Source organism: Orycteropus afer, unplaced genomic scaffold (genome assembly GCF_000298275.1).
Source record: "Orycteropus afer afer isolate SDZICR_OR568_19922 unplaced genomic scaffold, OryAfe1.0 scaffold00114, whole genome shotgun sequence".
NCBI classification, from domain to species: Eukaryota; Metazoa; Chordata; class Mammalia; order Tubulidentata; family Orycteropodidae; genus Orycteropus; species Orycteropus afer.
Genome location: NW_006921701.1, coordinates 1,756,448 through 1,775,463, shown reverse-complemented (window position 1 = coordinate 1,775,463; position 19,016 = coordinate 1,756,448). Strand labels below are relative to the sequence as shown.

The window sequence follows — 19,016 nt, the reverse complement described above, 5'->3', positions numbered from 1 at the left end:
TATGGATATTATCCTATCACTGACAGCATTGTACTTCAGGGCAGATCTTGAAACATCCTTTGTGATGATGAATGCCATGCCATTCCTCTTCAAGCTGTCATTCCCGGCATAGTAGTTCACATGGTTGTCTGATTAAAAATGGCCAAAACCAGTCCATTTCAGCTCAGTAATGCTAAGGATATCAATCTTCATGTGTTCCATTTCTTTCATTTTGGACAACTTCCAATTTTCCCAGATTCATACTTTGTACATTCCATGTTCCAATGATTCGTGGATGTCTGCAGCTATTTCTCTTCAATTTGAGTGGTGCCACATCAGCAAATTGAGGTCTCAAAAGTTTTATCTTATCCATAGGAGTAAGGCTGGGTTTACTCAGATGATGCAGCTCTTTCCCAGTTCTATTTTGAGAGCCTTCTAACCTAACTGGACTATTCGTAAAGTTGCGTGATAATGTATCAAACAGTGTTTCTCTGCTATTCATAAGGTTTTCCCTGGCCAATTCTTTGACAATTGGATGGCCTCTTCCTTCTTCCTAGTCTGTCTCAGTCTGTAAGCTGGGCTGATACCTGTGCACTATGTGCATCCCACTGGGTTTGAAACGCCAGTGGCTCAGCCTCAAAACTCACATCAACACATTACCATGGTAGGACAAACTGACAGAAAAGTTTGTCTCCCTGTTGGAAACCTCTTGTACCACACTTACCTGGGTCCCAGACAGAACCCGGACAGAGGAGCAGTCAGCCGCAAGGATCCAGGTGAGGAGAGGAAACAGGCAAGCCCAAAGCAACAGGGTGGGAGAATGGGCAAAAGGGGATTAAGAGCCAGGAACCTGGACAGAGGAGCGGTCTACCGCAGGGATCCAGGTGAGGAGAGGAAACCAGACATGTCCAAAGCAGCATGATGGGAGAGCAGGAGAAAGGGGATTAAAAGACCCAGGAATCTGGACAGAAGAGGAGTCAGCCGCAGGAAATTCCAATTACACGTCAGTTATTCCTTTTGATGGTATCCCACATGATCCTTGGGCTTACTCATTTTGTTTTGATCTTTTTCTGATCGATCCCTTTCCAAAGAAATATTAAGGTATTTGTCTTCAATCTCATTAATTCTGTCTTCCATTGCATCTATTATACTCCTTTGCCCTTTCAATGTGTTATCTCTTTCTGACAATTTAGCATTAATATTCTGGATTTCTATTTGTAGATTTAGAGTCATTTCTAATTTTTCATTTATTTTGTCATTTTGTTCTTTTAGTTTCTTCTGAAATTTTTCTAGGGTTTTTTGTGTTTTCCTTGTTCTGTCTCTCAATCCTTTGAAGATACCTAAATATAATTCTTTGGAATTCCTCATCATAAGGGAGTTCCAGTGCTGCTTCCTCCTCAGGGTTGTGTTCTGGGCCTTTATCCTGCTCCTTTGTTTCTACCATTTTATCTTGCTTCTTTTTGTGGACTGTGATGGTCTGTTGTCTCCGAGACATCATGGCATTGTTGTATTTATATCTCTGTTAACTGTTTATGAGGAGCAGCTCAGTGTGAGTCAGGCTCTTCTTGGTGGTTGTTTATCGTTGGTCCATTGATGGAGAAGGAAGGGTGGTGCTCACTCAGTAAGTGAAGCTGCAGGAGATGTGGGTGTAGTTGTGTCATATGAGGACTGTTGCTGCCCTCCACTCTGTTAGACAAAAATCACATTTGAATAACTATCAAAAAAGTAAAAGCACGTGGACAAAAAATACACCGTGTAATCACAGAGGAACAATAACCAAAAAAGAAAAAGAAAAAAAAAAAAACCATAATATCTGGGGTGAGGGCAATTAGAAAAAAAAAGGTAGAGAAGGAGAGTAATGAAGAAAAAAGTGTGAAAAATGCAAAAAGAAAAACAAGCAATGGGGTTAACCATGAGAAAGAAAGAAAAAAAAAATAGCAACCAGGAACAGGGAAAAAAAAAAAAAAAAGCTGAAACTAGAACCTGGGAGGTGAAGAATAAAGAATAATAGTAAAAATGATGAAAGTAATAGCAAATAATATTACTTTTAAAACAGACAAAAACAAGCAAACTAAAAAACGTAGAAAATGAAAAAAAAATGGGGCAGGGCACACAGGCTCTGTTGGAGTACACAGACTGTGATGGAATTCCTGCTGGCCCAGAAAGTGGGTGGGAGTGAGGGATGACCGCACCTCCATTCACAAAGAGGGTGTGGGGTATAAGAGTAACAAGGGAATGTCACAACTTCCCAGTCATCTGGATCCAGAATGTCCTTGGGGTGCCTGGCAAGTGGAGCCTATTATTAAGTCCCTGTAATCTGGAAGAACATCATCGCTTTAAATTCCAGAATGGTCAAGCCGCTTGTAAACATTCAAAATGTCTGCACCCTCCAGATAGACAAAACTCCACAGCTTAGCCTGCCTTCCTTTTCACTGTTTCCCCTTTTCTTCCCCAGCCACCAGAGAAGTCCTCTGTGCAGTCCTTGGCTAGCATGGCCAATTTTTAGATTAATCCTTAGATTCTACCACCACTCACAATATCCAAGCTTTCTGTGCTGTCATGATCACTGCCAGACCACAGCTCTGTATGTTTCCTTTTTGGCATTTTCATGCAAATTCTTCAGCTAGTTGGAGTTTAGTCCAATTCTATATCCTTCCTTTCAGTCTCATGGGTCCAGGATTATCTTCTGTATCTGTGTTAATTGGTTTCCCTCTTCTTTCTTGAAGAGGGTCTGTGCAGTCTTTCTGCATATTCCTCCATCTTACCAGAACTCCCCCTTTTACTATTTTCTATTATCAAATGTCTTGATTAGGCTGAGATCATTTTTACATGTTATTGAAATAGATAATCTTGCTGTAATATATATGAGTTCAAATAATCATAACAATGCATTTATTATTATATCTTTCTTTATAGAATACTTGTAGAAGTATTATATGAGAAATGATTCATTGTTTATTATTATAATCACTCATTAATATCTAAAATATATAGATCATATTATGAAAAATACAGAATAATTTATGATTTGAGTGATCTCTGTTTCTTGTATTCAGATCCTGTTGTTGTTGTTATGTGCCGTCAAGTCAGACCCAACTCATAGCAACCCCTCCTTGGGTTTCCGAGGCCCTATCACTACAGAAGTAGTTTGCCACGTCTTCCTTGCAAGGACTGGCTAGTGGGTTTGAACTGCCAGCCTTCTGGTTAGCAGTCAAGTGCCTTAGCCACTATGCTACCAGAGCTCCCTGTTCAAATTGTAGAGATTAATAATATCTGTTGAGAATTTTGAGCACTAGGATGCACAATAATTTTTATCATTTTCTAGATATCCGACTGATTTTTGTCAGGATTCAGAAAAATATATAAAATCCCCAAGATACGCCAGGAAGGAATTCTCACATGGAAACACTACCAGGCACTATAGTAATTTCATTGCATACATTATCTCATTTAATCCTCATGGTAACTATATGATATGAAGGCATGTGTTGTTGTTGTTATGTGCCATGGAGTTGGACCCAACTAAAAGTGACCCCTCCTTGGGTTTCCGAGGCAGTATCACTACGGAAGTAATGTAGGAACTTACATAACCCCATTTTACCGTTGAGGAATGTTAAAACATGGAAGAAGAGTAAGTAATATTTTCAAGACCTCATAGCTAGGTCTTGAGAATGTAGATGGTAGAATTGGATTCAAACCCAGTGTTCTGACACCAGAACACAAGCTCTTAACCTTTGCACCATCTACTAGGCAGTTGGAGATTTGGTTCTGGAACTCAGGAGAGATAATAGAACTAGAAATGTACATTAATATTTGTTTCTCTAGTTCTGAAGGCCATTCTATTCCAGGTGTTTTTATGAAGTACAGCATACAGGAATTTGACTTTGTTTGTGGTTTCCATATTGTAAATTTCCATACAGCTTAACTTTCTCTCTATAAAAAGATGATCAAAAGAACTTTTATTTTCAAAATTCATTTGAACAAATTACTTTTGTGCCAGCACAGGCCAAGTGACATATTGAGGAATTAGCCCTACTGTTTCCAGAAGGACTATGTGCTTTCTGGCTGGAAACAGTCTGGTGTTGCCTGAAGAGGTGCTCCCATCTCTGCTTTGCTTTGTCTACATCAACAGTTCTGCTTTGCCTCTGCTTAATCCTCTCTTATCAGTGTGTCTGTCCAATTCCCCGACTGCACTGTGAATTAGCTCTAGTATGGTATGTCAAGCTCATTTAAGAATAATTTCTTGTAAGCAGTCTGCTCATGGTGTCTGTATCTGTAGAAACGAAGGGAAGTGCAGTGACTTCACTTTTTAAAGTCACTTCTTAAGCACATAATCTTTAAACTTTAATTTTTTCCTCATGCCAGAATGCTACTTAGGTCAGCTGTTAAAAATTTCTCAAATTGTGTCTATGGAAATGTCAACAAGGTCATTTTATTGGCTCAGAGTGTGCAGGTCAAATTCTTAAAATTTCAGGGTTAGAAACAAAACCACAGTATGTGGAATTGTAAGGCTGATTACACAAACATTGTGGTTTTCTTGCATGGTGACATTAGGACATGTGTTATAGATGGAGTTAGGCAGATGGTTTACTTTTTTTTTTAATTTTAAAAATCAGTTTAATGTTAATAATGTTCTTCAAACTAGATAATATATGATGTAGCATGTTCTGAAACTCCCATTAACATGTAGCTGTATGACTACTACAGGTGGGAAAACTTAACAGACCTGGTATCCTAGACCAATCTTCCTCCCTCCCTTCCTCCCTCCCTCCTTCCCTTGTTTTACACTCAATGTTACATGTACGTATAGCTTCATTCCCCATTTTCCATGTCCAACCCTAACCCAGTCTCCTACCCCGTAACCCTCCCCCTGTGCCCCTCATATTTATGCAATCCTGTTTCTCCTGCATTTCCTGAGTTTGAATGTTGGTCCTCTGGTGCCCCATGGTCTATTGCTCTAAGGGATGTATTACATAAAGTATGTGGTTGTGTCATCCTGGGTTGAATGGTATGCGTGTACATCTTGTTAACTATTGGGCTGAGAGTGAGCCCCTGGGAGTGAGTTTTATTTCAGGTGCTGAATGTATTCCTGGGCCATAGTATTGAGGGTCTCACCAGACTCCATCTGACCAGTATTTCTGGTCAATATTGAGTTTTTGGATTTTGTTCCACATTTTCCCTCCCACTCTATCCAGGATCTCCAGATTTGATCCTTTCTGGAGTGGTTGGCATTGGTTGCTGGACACCATCTAGTTCTTCTGGTCTCGAGGGCCCATCATGTCCTAGGGCTAATTGCTTCCAAATGCCCCCCCTTTTTTTTTTGCATTCTTCTTCACTTCCGACACTGGGAGACCATTAGTTGCATCTTAGATGGTTGCTTGAAAGCTTTTAAGATCCCAATCTCTACTCACCAATGTAGGATATGGAGCAAGGCTTTTTTGTATTTTGTTTTGCCAATTGGGTCTGGTGTCCCCAGTACTATGGTCCTGAGATGGTGGATTTTATCGATCTCTCTCCTATAGTGTCTGGGTGTCTGTAAGAGATTACTCTGTGTCTGTCTTCTGTTGTTTCTGTAAGGACTGCAGGTATTTTGTATCACTGATGTCTGTGCAAGATTAGCCTCAGCTGAATCTATCCTTGGTCTAGAGTATCCTTCTGTTCACTGAGCCCTGTCTGATCATCTCAGGTGTTCATGTGTTTATCTGTAGCCTGGTGTTTGGTGTTGATGGCAATGCAGTATTGTGGACACATTGGTTAGTATTAGCATCTGTCATCTATTTCTTATGTGCACAATTCTGTGTCCTCTCATTTCCTAATGTTATCATGGTGGTCACAGATCGTTGCCATATATCCCTCCCCCTACCCACATCAGCGTATAGGCCCCAACTAGCCCTAAATTAATCCCTCCTGTTCCCTCCCCATCCTGGTAACTTACAAAGTGAGTTCCCCTTCCCAAGCAAACTCTTCTTTGTCTTTTTGCAGTAATGGGCTCATACGGTACTTGTCTTAATGCAGTTAACTTATTTCACTCAGCATAATGTCCTCCAGGTTCATCCACGTTGTGAGATGATTCGCGTATCCCTCATTGTTCTTTAGTGTAGCATAGTATTCCATTGTCTGCATGCAGTGAACATAGGTGTACATATGTCTGTTTGTGCACTGTCTCTCACCTCTTTAGGATATATTCCTAGTAATGGAATTGCTAGGTCAAATGGTACTTTTAGTTTCAGTTTTTTAGGGAAATGCTATACCATTTGCCACAGTGGTTGTACCATTTTACAATCCCACCAGCAGTGCACAAGAGTTCCAATCTCTCCTACCCAGTAACCCTCCCCCTGTGCCCCTCATATTTATGCAATCCTGTTTCTCCTGCATTTCCTCAGTTTGAATATTGGTCCTCTGGTGCCCCATGGTCTATTGCTCTAAGAGATGTATTACATAAAGTATGTATAGATGTATAGTAAAGTATAGATTCACCAGCATTTGTTATTTTCTGACCTGTTGAACTTTGCTATTATTTCTGAGGTGAGATGATATCTTAACTGTTGCTTTGATTTGCATCTCTCTAATGATTAATGATCATGAGCAATTTCTCCTGTGTTTGTTGGCTGCCTGTATATCTTCTTTGGTGAATTGTCTGTTCAAGTCTTTTGCCCATTTGTGAATTGGGTTATTTGTCCTTTTGGTGTTAAGATATTGAAGTTTTCTGTATATTTTGGAGATAAGTCCTTTATAAGATACATCATAGGCAAATATTTTCTCCCAATCTGTAGGTTCTCTTTTTACCCTTTTGACAAAGTCTTTCGATGTGCACAAGAATTTAATTTTTAAAGGTCCCAGTCATCAAGCTTCTCTTCTATCTCCTGCACATTCTGGGTTATGCTTGATAGTCAACTTACGCCATAAATTGGGGCTCCCAGATATTGCCTCTTTTTATTTTTGATGAATTTCTAGTTTTGGGTTTTACATTTAAGTCTTTGATCCAGCTTGAGTTTGTTTTTGTGTATGGGGTGAGGTATGGGTCTTGTTTCATTTTCTACAGGTAGATATCCTGTTTTGCCAGCGCCATTTGTTAAAGAGACCGTTTCTTCCCCATTTAATGGGTTTTGGACCTTTGTCAAAGATCAGTTGTCCATAGATGGATGGGTCTATATCTGGACTTTCGATTCTGTTCCATTGGTCTATCTGTCTATCATTGTACCAATACCATGCTGTTTTGACTACTGTGGCTGTATAGTAGTTCTTAAGATCTGGCAGTGTGAGACCTCCCACTTTGTTGTTCTTGAGAAGTGCTCTGCTTATCCAAGGTCTCTTTCCTTTCCATATGTAATTAGTAATTAATTTTTCCATGTCCTTAAAAAATTTTGTTGAAATCTGGATCAGGATTGCATTAAATGTATAGATTGTTTTAGGTAGTATTGACATTTTCACAATATTTAGTCTACCTATCCTGAACAAGGTAGGTTCTTCCATTTATGTAGTGCCCTTGTTGTCTCTTGTAGCAGTGTTTTATAGTTTTCTTTGTATAGATCTTTTGTGTCTCTGGTGAGGTTTATTCCTCGGTATTTTATCTTTTTAGTAGCTATAGTAAATGGTATTGTTTCCCTTATTTCTTTATCAGAGGACTCTTTGTTGGTATAGAGGAATCCAACTGATTTTTGTATGTTGACCTTGTATCCTGCCACTTTGCTGAACCTATTAGTTCCAGTAGTTTTCTTTATCGAGTCCCTTGGGTTTTCTATGTATAGGATCATGTCATCCGCAAATAGTTTTAGTTCCTCTTTGCCAATTTGTATGCCTTTTATTTCTCTTTCTTGCCTTATTTCCCTGGCCAGGACTTCCAATACCATGTTAAATAGAAGTGGTGATAGAGGGCATCCCTGTCTCGTTCCTGTTTATAAGGGGAATGCCTTGAGTCTTTCTCTATTAATGATGTTGGCCGATGGCTTTGCATATATACCCTTTATTATGTTGAGGAATTTCCTTTCTATCCCTATTTTGCTGAGAGTTCTGAACAGGAATTGATGTTGGATTTTATCAAATGCCTTTTCTGCATCAATTGCTATAATCATATGGTTCTTTTCCTTTGTTTTGTTTATGTGGTGGATTACATTGATTGATTTTCTGATGTTGAACCACCCTTGCAAACCTGGTATGAATCCCACTTGGTCCAAAAGTATTAGTTTTTTTATATGTTTTTGGATTCTATTGGCCAGGATTTTGTTAAAGATTTTTGCATGTATGTTCAAGAGGGATATTGGTCTGTAGTTTTCCTTTCTAGTGTTGCCTTTCTTTGGTTTTGGTATTAGTATTTCTCCCTTCTCTTCTTTGTTGTTGGTTTTGTGCTTATTAAACCCATATGTTTTGCTTAGGGGGATTGTTACTTTTCTCTGTGGTTACCTTGGAGTATATTCTTGTCTGTACATTTTTAGAACAGTGTGTACTGTGAAGACCTTGTCCTGTTTTCTTCTCCATTTGGAAGTTTGTACCCAGAAGTTTTATTCCCTGTAATAGGTTAGTTGCTGTTGTCATGTGCTGATTGACATTCTTGATTTTTAGTGTACAATGTTTTATGGTCTTATTTTGAGTTTCTATTTCTGATTTGGTTTCAGTGTTGATTCCATGTATCCTGATTTTGTTGATCTCTGTTGTGGGTTCTCTGTTGGAAGCACTTCCTTAAGCATTTCTTGTAGGGTTGGTCTGGTTTTCACAAAATCCCTTAATTTGTGTTTGTCTGGGAATGCCTTGATTTTGCCCTCATATTTGATGGATAATTTGGCTGGATATAGAATTCTTGGTTCGAATTTCTTTTCCTTCAGTGTTTTATATATGCCATCCCATTGCCTTCTTGCCTGCATGGTTTCTGCTGAGTAATCGGAGCTCAGCCTAACTGTTTGATTATTATAAGTAATATTTCTTTTGTCCTGGGCAGCTCTCAAATTTTTTTCTTTGTCTTTGGTTTTGGAGAGTTTGATTATAATATGCCTTGGTGTTTTTCTCTTGGGATCTATCTTGTGTGGAGTTCTAAGAGCTTCTTGGACAAATATATTTTCTTCTTTCATGATACGGGGGAAGTTTTCTGTTAGCAGGTTTTCCATAATTTTCTCAGTGTTTTTTTTTTCACCTCTTCTTGTTCTGGAATTCCAAATGAGTCTTAAGTTGTTTCTTTTTATGTCATCCCATGTAATTCTTAGGTTCCCTTCATTTCTTTTCAATCTTTGTTCTGATTTTTCTTCATACAGGCTGGTATCCAGGCATTTGTCTTCTAGTTGGCATATGCATTCTTCAGCCAGTTCTATCCTACTCTTCCGTGCTTCTACTGTGTTGTATGATTTTGTAATTTTGGCATTCATCTTCTGGATTTCTAACTGCTGTTTTCATATGAGTTCTGGTTGTGCATTAATCTTGTTATTTTGTTCTTCAATGATTTTCCTGAAGTTCTTCCAGGGAACTATCTTTGTTCTCCTTGCTTCTGTTTGGGGTTTCCTTAGGCTCTTGTAAAGCTCTTTAAATGTATCTTCTAAATTCCTTCTCAGATAATTTTATTGCCTCCTCTTCCTCCTTGTTTAATGAGACCTTTGTTTGTGGTTTTCCTTCTAATGCCTTGTCCCATTTTTTGTTTGATTTGAGTTTGCCTGTTGTTTCCTGACATTTTGAGGTTGTCTTTAACTGTTGGTTATGTATAGATTTGTTTTGTCTTGGTTTTATGTTTCGATATTTTGAAAAGGTGAAGCTGGTGTGTTTTATGTTTTTAGTTATTAATTCAGGTATGCTGGGTTTCTCTGAAGTTGTCTTTGTGATAGTGGAATCATTGTGTGGAAGGTGGATATGGATTTCTGTTTGTTGTAAAGAGAGTTTAGAGTTCTACCTGGAAGGTTTTATGTTGGCTGAATGTCATTTCCTCTATTGGATGTGTGAAGTTATTGTCAGAGAACGTGGGAGTGGAAGAAGGAAAGGTCACTGTTGCTAGTGGTGGTTTAGGGCTTTGAGCAGGCTGCTTCTCATGACATCGTACTGTTATTCACAGGCTCACAGCTCAAGTTCAGCAAATACTCCAATTTTTAGGGGGTTGTCACTTTCCACCAAGCTCAAACACGTGCAAAAACCCTTCTTCCAATGCCCCTTGGTGCCAAAAAGCTGACCAAAGAAAACTTCCCCCTCGGCAATTCACCACAAAGTTTTCTCTCCCTGGCCCCACCTGCTGGTGGCACTGTCCCAACCAGCCCAGACTGTGGTCCACCTCAGGAGTTCCTATGTGGGTCTGCCCACATGCGGTGCCAAAGATCTGCTCGGTTTCAGTGATGCTGGAGTCAGGAGAGTGCCTGCTAGTAATCAGTGTTCCCAATATTATTGATAAAGTCAAGCGCAGGCCTCTCAGTGCCACTAAGCTGACCCAAGCCTACTCGGTGACCTGCTGTGGGGGCACCTCCCCAGGCCTGCCCTCCTGGAGCACCAAAGGACTCTCTGCTTGGGTTTCAGCGGCACTGGACATGCCCATTTACACCTAGCCGACACAAGTTACCGATAAAATCAGGTGCTGAAGGCAGATCCTTGGGGTGATCGCTGGTATGTTGGTATGGTCGCTGGCATGCTGGTGTGATACAGCTTCTTCCTTAACCCAGGGAGGTTTCAGATGGCTGTTCTTGCCTGCTGGCAGCTGCCCCGGGGAAGTCTCCAATGGCCTTTCTTGGCTGCCTGTCAGTGCTCTGCAGGATAGATCTTCTGATCTTGTTATTATTTTTTTTTTTTTCTCCTGTATCTTTCTCCTTTCTAATTCTACTCCTCTGAGTTTGGTGCACTCTGACTCAGTGAGCTGTTCAGAGTACCAGAATTCCCAATTCTAACTGCTGTACCTAGTGTTTCAAGCACTAAGATGCTAAAGGGAAATAGTGTGGTGATTACTAACGAGACTCCATTTTGAATCCCAGGTGGTTTAGTTTTAATACTAACAGTATTGGAGCATTTCCTGGTTAAGAAATATCCTGTAAATACACCCTGTAGAATAATGTGATTTTCAGTCCCTTGCTGGGAAGTCAAATGTATGGATGATCATTTTGAGCTTTGGCCTTGGATGAACCTGTTTTACAGATTGCTGGAATTTGTGTGCTGTATGATCTTGAGTAATTTGCATACCTTCTCTGAGATTTATCATCTTTGAAAAGTAGGAAATATAAAATCTAGGCTTTATGAAGTTTAAATGAAATCTGTTAAAAACTATATATAATGCATGTTGTATATATTAAAAAACTGAAGAAAAGGTAGCCCCATCTTTAAGGAAAGGAAATAGTGCACAACTGAGAACCAAGAAACCACTGGTGTATATAGACTTAGATATATATATAGTACAGGTCAAGTGTGCAAATTTATCATGTATTGTATTCTGTGTAAGTAAGGATTCTACCTACTATCTGCTTCACTCTTTAAATACACCCATTTAAAAATAAAACAAAACTCTCTTTCTTGCCCTATTGCCTATATTGAAGTTAATTCAAGTATGTCTTTGATGATTCAGTCATTCATTAATGTCATCCATTATATTATGTTAGTGGAAAGAGGGATAGCCCTCAAGGCTATTGATGTGTGTGGGCCTTTCATTGCACTCACTGAGATACTTAGGCGTGTCTGGTGGTAAAGATTTTCTGTGCTCCTGGGTTCTATCCGATGCCCTCTTTGTGCTTCCCTAATGTCTCTTTTTTCTGGTCCTGGCACTTACTACATTTGTTGTAGTTGCTTACATACTTGTCTCATTAAGGTAAGCAGCAGGGTTTGATGTTTATCATTGTATTACCATCCTCAGAAATCACCCAATGCCCAGATAGGTGCTCAATAAAATATTTACTTATTAAGTGAATTAATGAAGAAAGCCATGCATGTTGTAGTCTCATCTGCTTTTTGCTGACACTTTTCTCTGCTTCTGCCTTTGATTTAGGTAGAAATTAAGGTTATCAGCAGAATCCAGATAATTAAATCTTAGTTTCATGTTAAACTAGTTACTGTGTAGTCAGCTCCAACCTTATTTGTGTCAGAGTAAAACCGTGCTCCATAGGGTTTTCACTGGTGAATTTTTGGTGGCCTTTCTTTGTAAGGTGCCTCTGGATGGCTTAAACCTCTAATCTGTTGGTTATCAGCCAAACTCCTTAACTGTTTACACCATGCAAGGACTGTTCTGTGTTAAAAAGGAGGTGGGAATAGCTCCATGTCTTGCCCCTGGAATACATGGGCTTTATGTTAGAATTTTGTTTCTTAACTTGTGTAATTGGTAGGCTTTTCCACTTACTTCTAAATTTCCAGCTATTTTGAACGGTTGAAATGGCTGATGTCTTATGTCCAGGCTTTGAGGTCAGGCAATCTGCAACCCAGTACCAAAACCAAAAAACCCAAACCCACTGCCATCTAATTGATTCGACTCACAGTGACCCCTCCTTGGCTTTCTGAGGTGGTATCTCTATGGAAGTAGATTGCCCATTCTTCCTTCCAAAGAGTAGCTGGTGGATTTGAACCTCCAGCCTTCAGGTTAGCAGTCAAATGCCTTCAGCTCTAAGCCACCAGAGCCAATTCCTAATGATTAGCTTTCTAATCTTATTGCCAATTTAAAGCCTCAGGCTCCTTTTATGCACAGTGGCATTAATAATAATAATATTTACCTCATGAGGTCATTGTAAAGATTGAGATAATGCACATAAATGTTTAGCTAATTCTTAGCATATAGTGATGAACTTTAATTTCAATTTATGTTATTATTGTAAGTCATTTACATTTTATTTACAAGGAATAAATAATCAAGCTATGTTAATGCTGATGAAGTACTAAAATGTGAACTTTTGAAACTTTTCTTGATAATAGCAATGTGGTGACCTTGAAAACATCCTGCTCGACTTCCCTGGTAGCATAATGGACTGACAGCTCCAGCTCCCACCCCTCTGGATCCACCACAGCATTTGAATCAAGGCCACGCTTCCCCTCAGCTGCTCTCAGACAGGGACTAGACACAGTGGGGCTGTTTTTGTCAGGTGCAGGACTTCTTTAATGGGTGGCTTTGGCTCAAGGACTCCTCATCAGCCTGACTGAAACTTCCTTAAAATTCTGCTGTAGTCTAATAATCCTCCTGCCTTCCCTGTCCCTTTCACAGGGTTCAGAAATATATCACCTTCTGGAGGCTCTCCCAGCCTTCTCCAGCTTCCTCTCCATCTCCTCTTGCATGTCTTGGTGTCTTCTTCTTGGGAGTCCTGAACTAACATAAACAATTAGAATAGTTTTTGGAAGGGTGTAATATCCTATATACTAGAGGACAGAGTTTGGATTTGTTCTATCAAGTATAAAATAAGCATTATTGTAATGCATTGTACTTACTCTGTGTGTTATTGCATTACCTCAAAATTAAAACTTGGTGTGACTGATCATAAATTCTCTAGGGTAGACATTAGCCACCTTTTCCACAGGGGAGACTGCTAGTATTTAACACTTAATATGTTAATATTAAAATTGTTATCATATCTGATATCTGACCTCATTAGGTCCTACCTATACAGTGCCAGCCCTTTAATGTGATGTAATGATTTTAGCCTACTACATTCATGATCCAAAAATTTCTCAAAAAAGGAAAAATTATTGATAGTTCTCCAGTGTTTATTTTTAATCTTCTGCTGATTTCTTTGGTTTAATAATTCTTTCTCCTAAATCCTCATGTGCTTATTGTTTTTGTGACAGACCAGGTTCAGGGGACAGTCACCATCCGAAACATCAGTGTTCTGTCTTCAGGTTTGTACCAGTGTGTAGCCTCTAATGCCATTGGAACCAGCACCTGTCTTTTGGATCTCCAGGTTATTTCTCGTAAGTATATAAAATTCTTATATCACCTGTGAATCTGACATGCCAAGGTCTTTGTTAAAGCAGGAATAAAGGGTTCTACTAAATTGTTTTCAGGTTGTCTGAAGGTACTACATATAAATTATTTTGGTTTTAGGCATTACTGAAAATATTACAAAAATATGTTGGTATATTTCTTGATTCAACAATAAGTTATCTTCTTTATGGCAAAATATCTTCCTTAGGATCATTAGAATCATTAGTGTAGATTTACTATGTTCTCTTATATTAGAATATTCTATTAATATCCCCCCCCAAAAAAAAAACGAAACTCACTGCAGTCGAATCCATTTGACTCATAGCAACTTCTCCTTGGGTTTCTGAGGGGAGCTCTGGTAGCATAGTGGCTAAGACACTTGCCTGCTAACCAGATGGCTGGCGGTTCAAACCCACCAGCCACTCCTCGGAAGGAAGGTTGGGCAATCCTACTTCCGTAGTGATAACTGCCTCGGAAACCCAAGGAGGGGTCGCTATGAGTCGGGGCCGACTCGACGGCACATAACAACAACAACAACAATCTCTACAGAAGTAGATTGCCCAGTCTTCCTTCTGAGGAGTGGCTGGTGGGTTTGAACTGCCAGACTTCCGGTTAGCAGTCAAATGCCTTCGGCACTATGCCACTAGAGCTCCTAAATTAGAATCATTGGCATATACTATTACTACTTATTATGTAGTACTATAAACATTACAGAAATTTGTAGTGCTCTTATGGCTATGACAAGACCTTCTTGTGGGTTTTCCTTAATCCCTTTTATCTGCTCAATTGTTGGGTCCCCAAGTCGTAAATAGGCATTCTCTTTCATTGAGAATTCTGAATTGTTGAGATTCACTTGTAAGAGAGTGATCGATCCGGCTGTAATGGGATGATAAGGCAGCAATACTGATTACCAGGGTTCATTTGGGCTTCCCAGGCCAGCTAGATACATGGCATCTTATTCCTGCTCTGTTGTGTATGTTGCTCTCCTAAAGCTGTGTCAGTTGTTTATTCTTTCATTCATTCAATAAATGTTTGAGAGCCTACTATGTGTTAGTCTTAGCCAGTGGGCATATAGAAAGTGAATAGACGTTTAACTTCATATGGGTACAATACTTCAGACAGTTTTTCACATATTAAGATTCTTTAGTGAACTTGTATGTTTACAGAGTTGCATGGGTATATGCTATTTTTCTTTTTGTTCTTTAAATATACCTTAAATATATTTTGCAGCCCAGCCAAGGAGCATTGGACTAATAGCTGGAGCCATTGGCACTGGTGCCGTTATTATCATTTTTTGCATTGCACTAATTCTAGGGGCATTCTTTTACTGGCGAAGCAAAAATAAAGAAGAGGAGGAAGAAGAAATTCCTAATGAAATAAGGTTTGTGCGTCAGATAACTTGTCTTGCATAGCCAGTGTCTGTATTTCTATTCATTTGGGTAGTCAAGATTTATTTGCTATTCTCTTGACTTTGGTGGCCAGGATAATTAAAGTGGCCATGATCCAAAAATCATGGTTTGGGTTCCATCTCAAATATTATTATGGCCCTAGGTCAAAATCAAAATATCACTTCTTTGTGTGTGCCTGTTAGAAATGATTGCAAAGGCTAATGGTATTATGGCCCTAGAGTCACAAATATATGAGTTTTGTTCCCATCCAGTTACCACCATCCTATACCCTGATCATTCCCCCCAAATGAAGTTTACAAGGGTGTTGTGCACAAGAATCATTAGTCAAATGGGAGTCAAAGCACTGCTTTATTACAGTTGTGCCAGGTCTAGTAACTGTTAGCACACAGCATAATAAAAGCTAAGTAAAAGCATACTAAACATACTACACATGGAATACGAAACTGGTTAGCATGGACAGAGAGAGCTTCCAGGTTTCAAAAGACAGCTACCTGCCCAGTTGCATACAAAGAAAGAGAAGAGAAGAACTGCATTACTATGAATATGCTCATTTACAATTTGGAATACAAGCTGAATTCTTTTTTTTTTTTTTTTAGATCAAACAGTAAGCAAGCTGTTGCAACTTTTTTTATTCAGTATTTTGTAATGTTGTCCCATGTTGGTACCTTAACACTGAACCTCATTCTCTTTTCAAAGCTTCAATAGTGCATTGTAGTTTATTTAGCTAGTCCCGTTATTGATGGATAAACGTTTAACTTGTTTGTAGTTCTTGCTATTACAGTCTTGCTGTCCACATTGTCATTACATAGATATTACATGAGTATTCCTGTAGAATGAGAGCGTAGATGTAGAAGTAGGTACAATTGAAAGTAGTCACTCTTGCCAGGTTGTCCACCAAAAAGTTTTTGCACTAATTTATGTTTGTACTGATAGAGCTTGTACCTATTCCCCTCATCCTTACCATTACTTACGTGATCAATTTTTTTATTATTTATTGTGATTTGGGTGAAGATTTACAGAGCAAATTCACTTTCTATATAGGAGTTCACATATACTTTGTCTCATGTCATTGACCACAGTTTACCACAACGCAACAGCTCCCCTCCCACTTCCTCCCCATAGTTACCTCTTCCCAGTGTCCATCCTCCATACTCTCCTGCCCCCTGAGCTGTCTTCCTGTGCATAAGCAGCCCTTCTTTCTCCCATGATTGTTCTCTCCAGGGTGTGTGTCTACTTGAGGTAAATGTTTAACTCACATGCCTGTACTTTGTTTGGCTGGAAACCACAGGTCCGGGTTCAATTCCAGACCTGAAGGGCAGCTAGGGGCCATAGTCTCAGTGGTTCCATCAGGCTCTTTTGGACCAGCAAACCTGGTCCCCACCATCTTTTTTTTTTTTTCCCTCCAAATGATTTTGAGTTTTGTTCCACATTGTTCTCCCTCTCTATCCAGGATCTCCTACATCCCTTCCAAGTGGATGACAGTGGTAGCCGGGCACCATCTAGTTCTTCTGATCTCATAGTTGTATAGGTTGCAGAACAAGCTGAATTCTTAAAGAAGATATCATTTCAATAATGTGTGAGGCTAGTTATTATTATCTCCTGTGTTTCAGGTGTGAGGCTAGTTGTTATTATCTCCTGTGTTTCAGGTGTTTCCCACTAATGGTGGTAACTCCCTAAATTCTTTGTTGATGAAAATAAAAGTAAATGATTAGACTCATCATTTAATGTATTTGATGTTAACCTTTTCTGCTTCATCAAGAATTGTCATGCTTTGTCTGATCTAACAAAGCAAGGTTTGGCTGTTGTTCTTTTGAAACTCTCCTTTGTTTTCCCTCTTATTTCTCTGGCTGTCTGAAGGATAGTTTTTGAGATGAAGTGTGTGTGTATGTACACATGTACCTGCTGACAAGTGTGCAGGTATGTTTGTAAAAAAATAAGAAGATACGCCTTTTCTTTTCACAGGTACTGTCCCGACACTGTTAGTTTCTTTTTCCTCTGGGAAATGTATAAATTACCAGGCCTAATGTTATTGTTCAGTTTAGACATTTACTATCCTTTTGTAGGACACATAGAGTTACATGGCATCTTACCACTGTCACTCTGTGCAAGAGAGAGCCTGGGATTTGACCCTGAAAGATAAAACCTACGCTTCACCCAATTCCACACCCTTTCATAAGAAACGTATCTTCTTTATTTCATAGAAAGCAGAAACCCACAGGGTTTTTTTGTTTCATATAGACTGCAGATATCCAGAAAAGATGAACACCAGTTAGCCTCAGCTTTTGAAACAAAAGATAGCAGTCGAGTTTTAGCTCTGTTGCCTTCTTCCTCCTGTGTTGAAGCTGTGCCAGTGAGAGATGTATCAGACGTCTTCACGTCTTGGACCTGACTCTTCTTTGGACATTCTGGGTGAATCAGTTGTCTGCTCTATTCTCTTTCTTGCTGCTCTCGCACTGGGCAGCGTTTGTGAGGTCTCATTCCAGGACTTGCATACCCAGCACAGTTTGTACAGCCGCTCATACCTATGCTTGACTTACATAGATCAGGTAGCTTCAGATTTGTGTGTATGGAAGTGAGTTGTTATTCCTGAGTCTGGCATATGTTCTCTCTCCAGGCTGTGCAGTAAGACCTGTCAGGCAGGCTGTAAGGTGGATCATGGACAGCTTGGGTTTTAAAGTCAGACCAAACTAATTTCAAATCCTGATCATGTCATTTTCTGTGAGACACTGAGGCAATAATCACACTGTCCCAAAACCTTGGTTGCTTATTGAACTGTTAAACTGAAATGTGGTGATTATGTAGAAGACTTGTTTAGCACAAGACCTAGCACATAGCAGTCCATCAGTAAACGGCAACCATTTGATCACTATCATCTCATAGAAAAATAAGATGAACTGTGGAAGCAGCAGTCACCATAAAAAAGGGGATTTATTTGTGGATAAATAAAACTATGTGTATGTGTGTTGTGTGAATAGTTATTTATGAATGAAATACAGCTATTTCTACATAATAACTCTCCTGTTTAGGTGGCATTTGGACTCATGGCCCTGGTTGATTTATCTCATTAATAAGTTAAAGAAACATTTACATATTTGTACATAATACTAATGGTCTTTAGATATTTGAGGTATGTTATTGGTGTTAGGTGTCATTAAGTCAGTTCCAAGCCATAGTGACCCTGTATACAACAGAACAAGACACAAGGTCCTGTGCCATCCTCATAATTGTTGCTATGTTTGATCCCATCATTGCAGCCACTGTGTCAGTCCATCTCATTGAAGGTCATCTTCTTTTTTTGCCGACCTTATACTTTACCAAGCATGATGTCTTTCTCCAAGGGCTGGTCCTTCCTAATAGTATGTCCTAAGTATGTGAGACAAAATCTTTCCATCCTTGCTTCTAAGGAGCATTTTGGCTGTACATCCTCCAAGACAACTTTGTTTGTTCTTCTGGAGCCCATGATATATTTAATATTCTTGGCCAACACCATAATCCAAAGGCAGCAATTCTCCTTTGGTCTTCCTTATTCATTGTCCAGCTTTTTTCATACATCCGAGGCGATTTGAAATATATATGTCTAGAAAAATCAATCTCCTATTGCATGGTTATGGTAAAAGAAGAGAGAAAAGCCAAGTTTAGAGAGAACTTCCAATGAAATGGGAGTTAAGAATGATGCATTTCTAGAACAGGGCAGGGCAAGATGGCGGACTAGGCAGAAGGATTGCACAGACCCTCTTCAACAAAGAAAAGGGAAACCAATTAACACAGACACAGAAGATAATCTT

At 39.3% G+C, this 19,016-nt stretch overlaps 1 protein-coding gene across 1 annotated transcript in view; it reads left to right on the top strand.

Annotated features, from left to right (window-relative positions):
- The window catches only part of IGSF11 (immunoglobulin superfamily member 11), a 71,201-nt gene that overhangs the window by 40,758 nt on the left and 11,427 nt on the right, over nt 1-19,016 (top strand). Inside the window, exons 4-5 of the mRNA XM_007943861.2 lie at nt 13,687-13,809; nt 15,053-15,203. Coding sequence (XP_007942052.2) covers nt 13,687-13,809; nt 15,053-15,203 — 274 coding nt within the window. The remainder of the gene's footprint in view (nt 1-13,686; nt 13,810-15,052; nt 15,204-19,016) is intronic.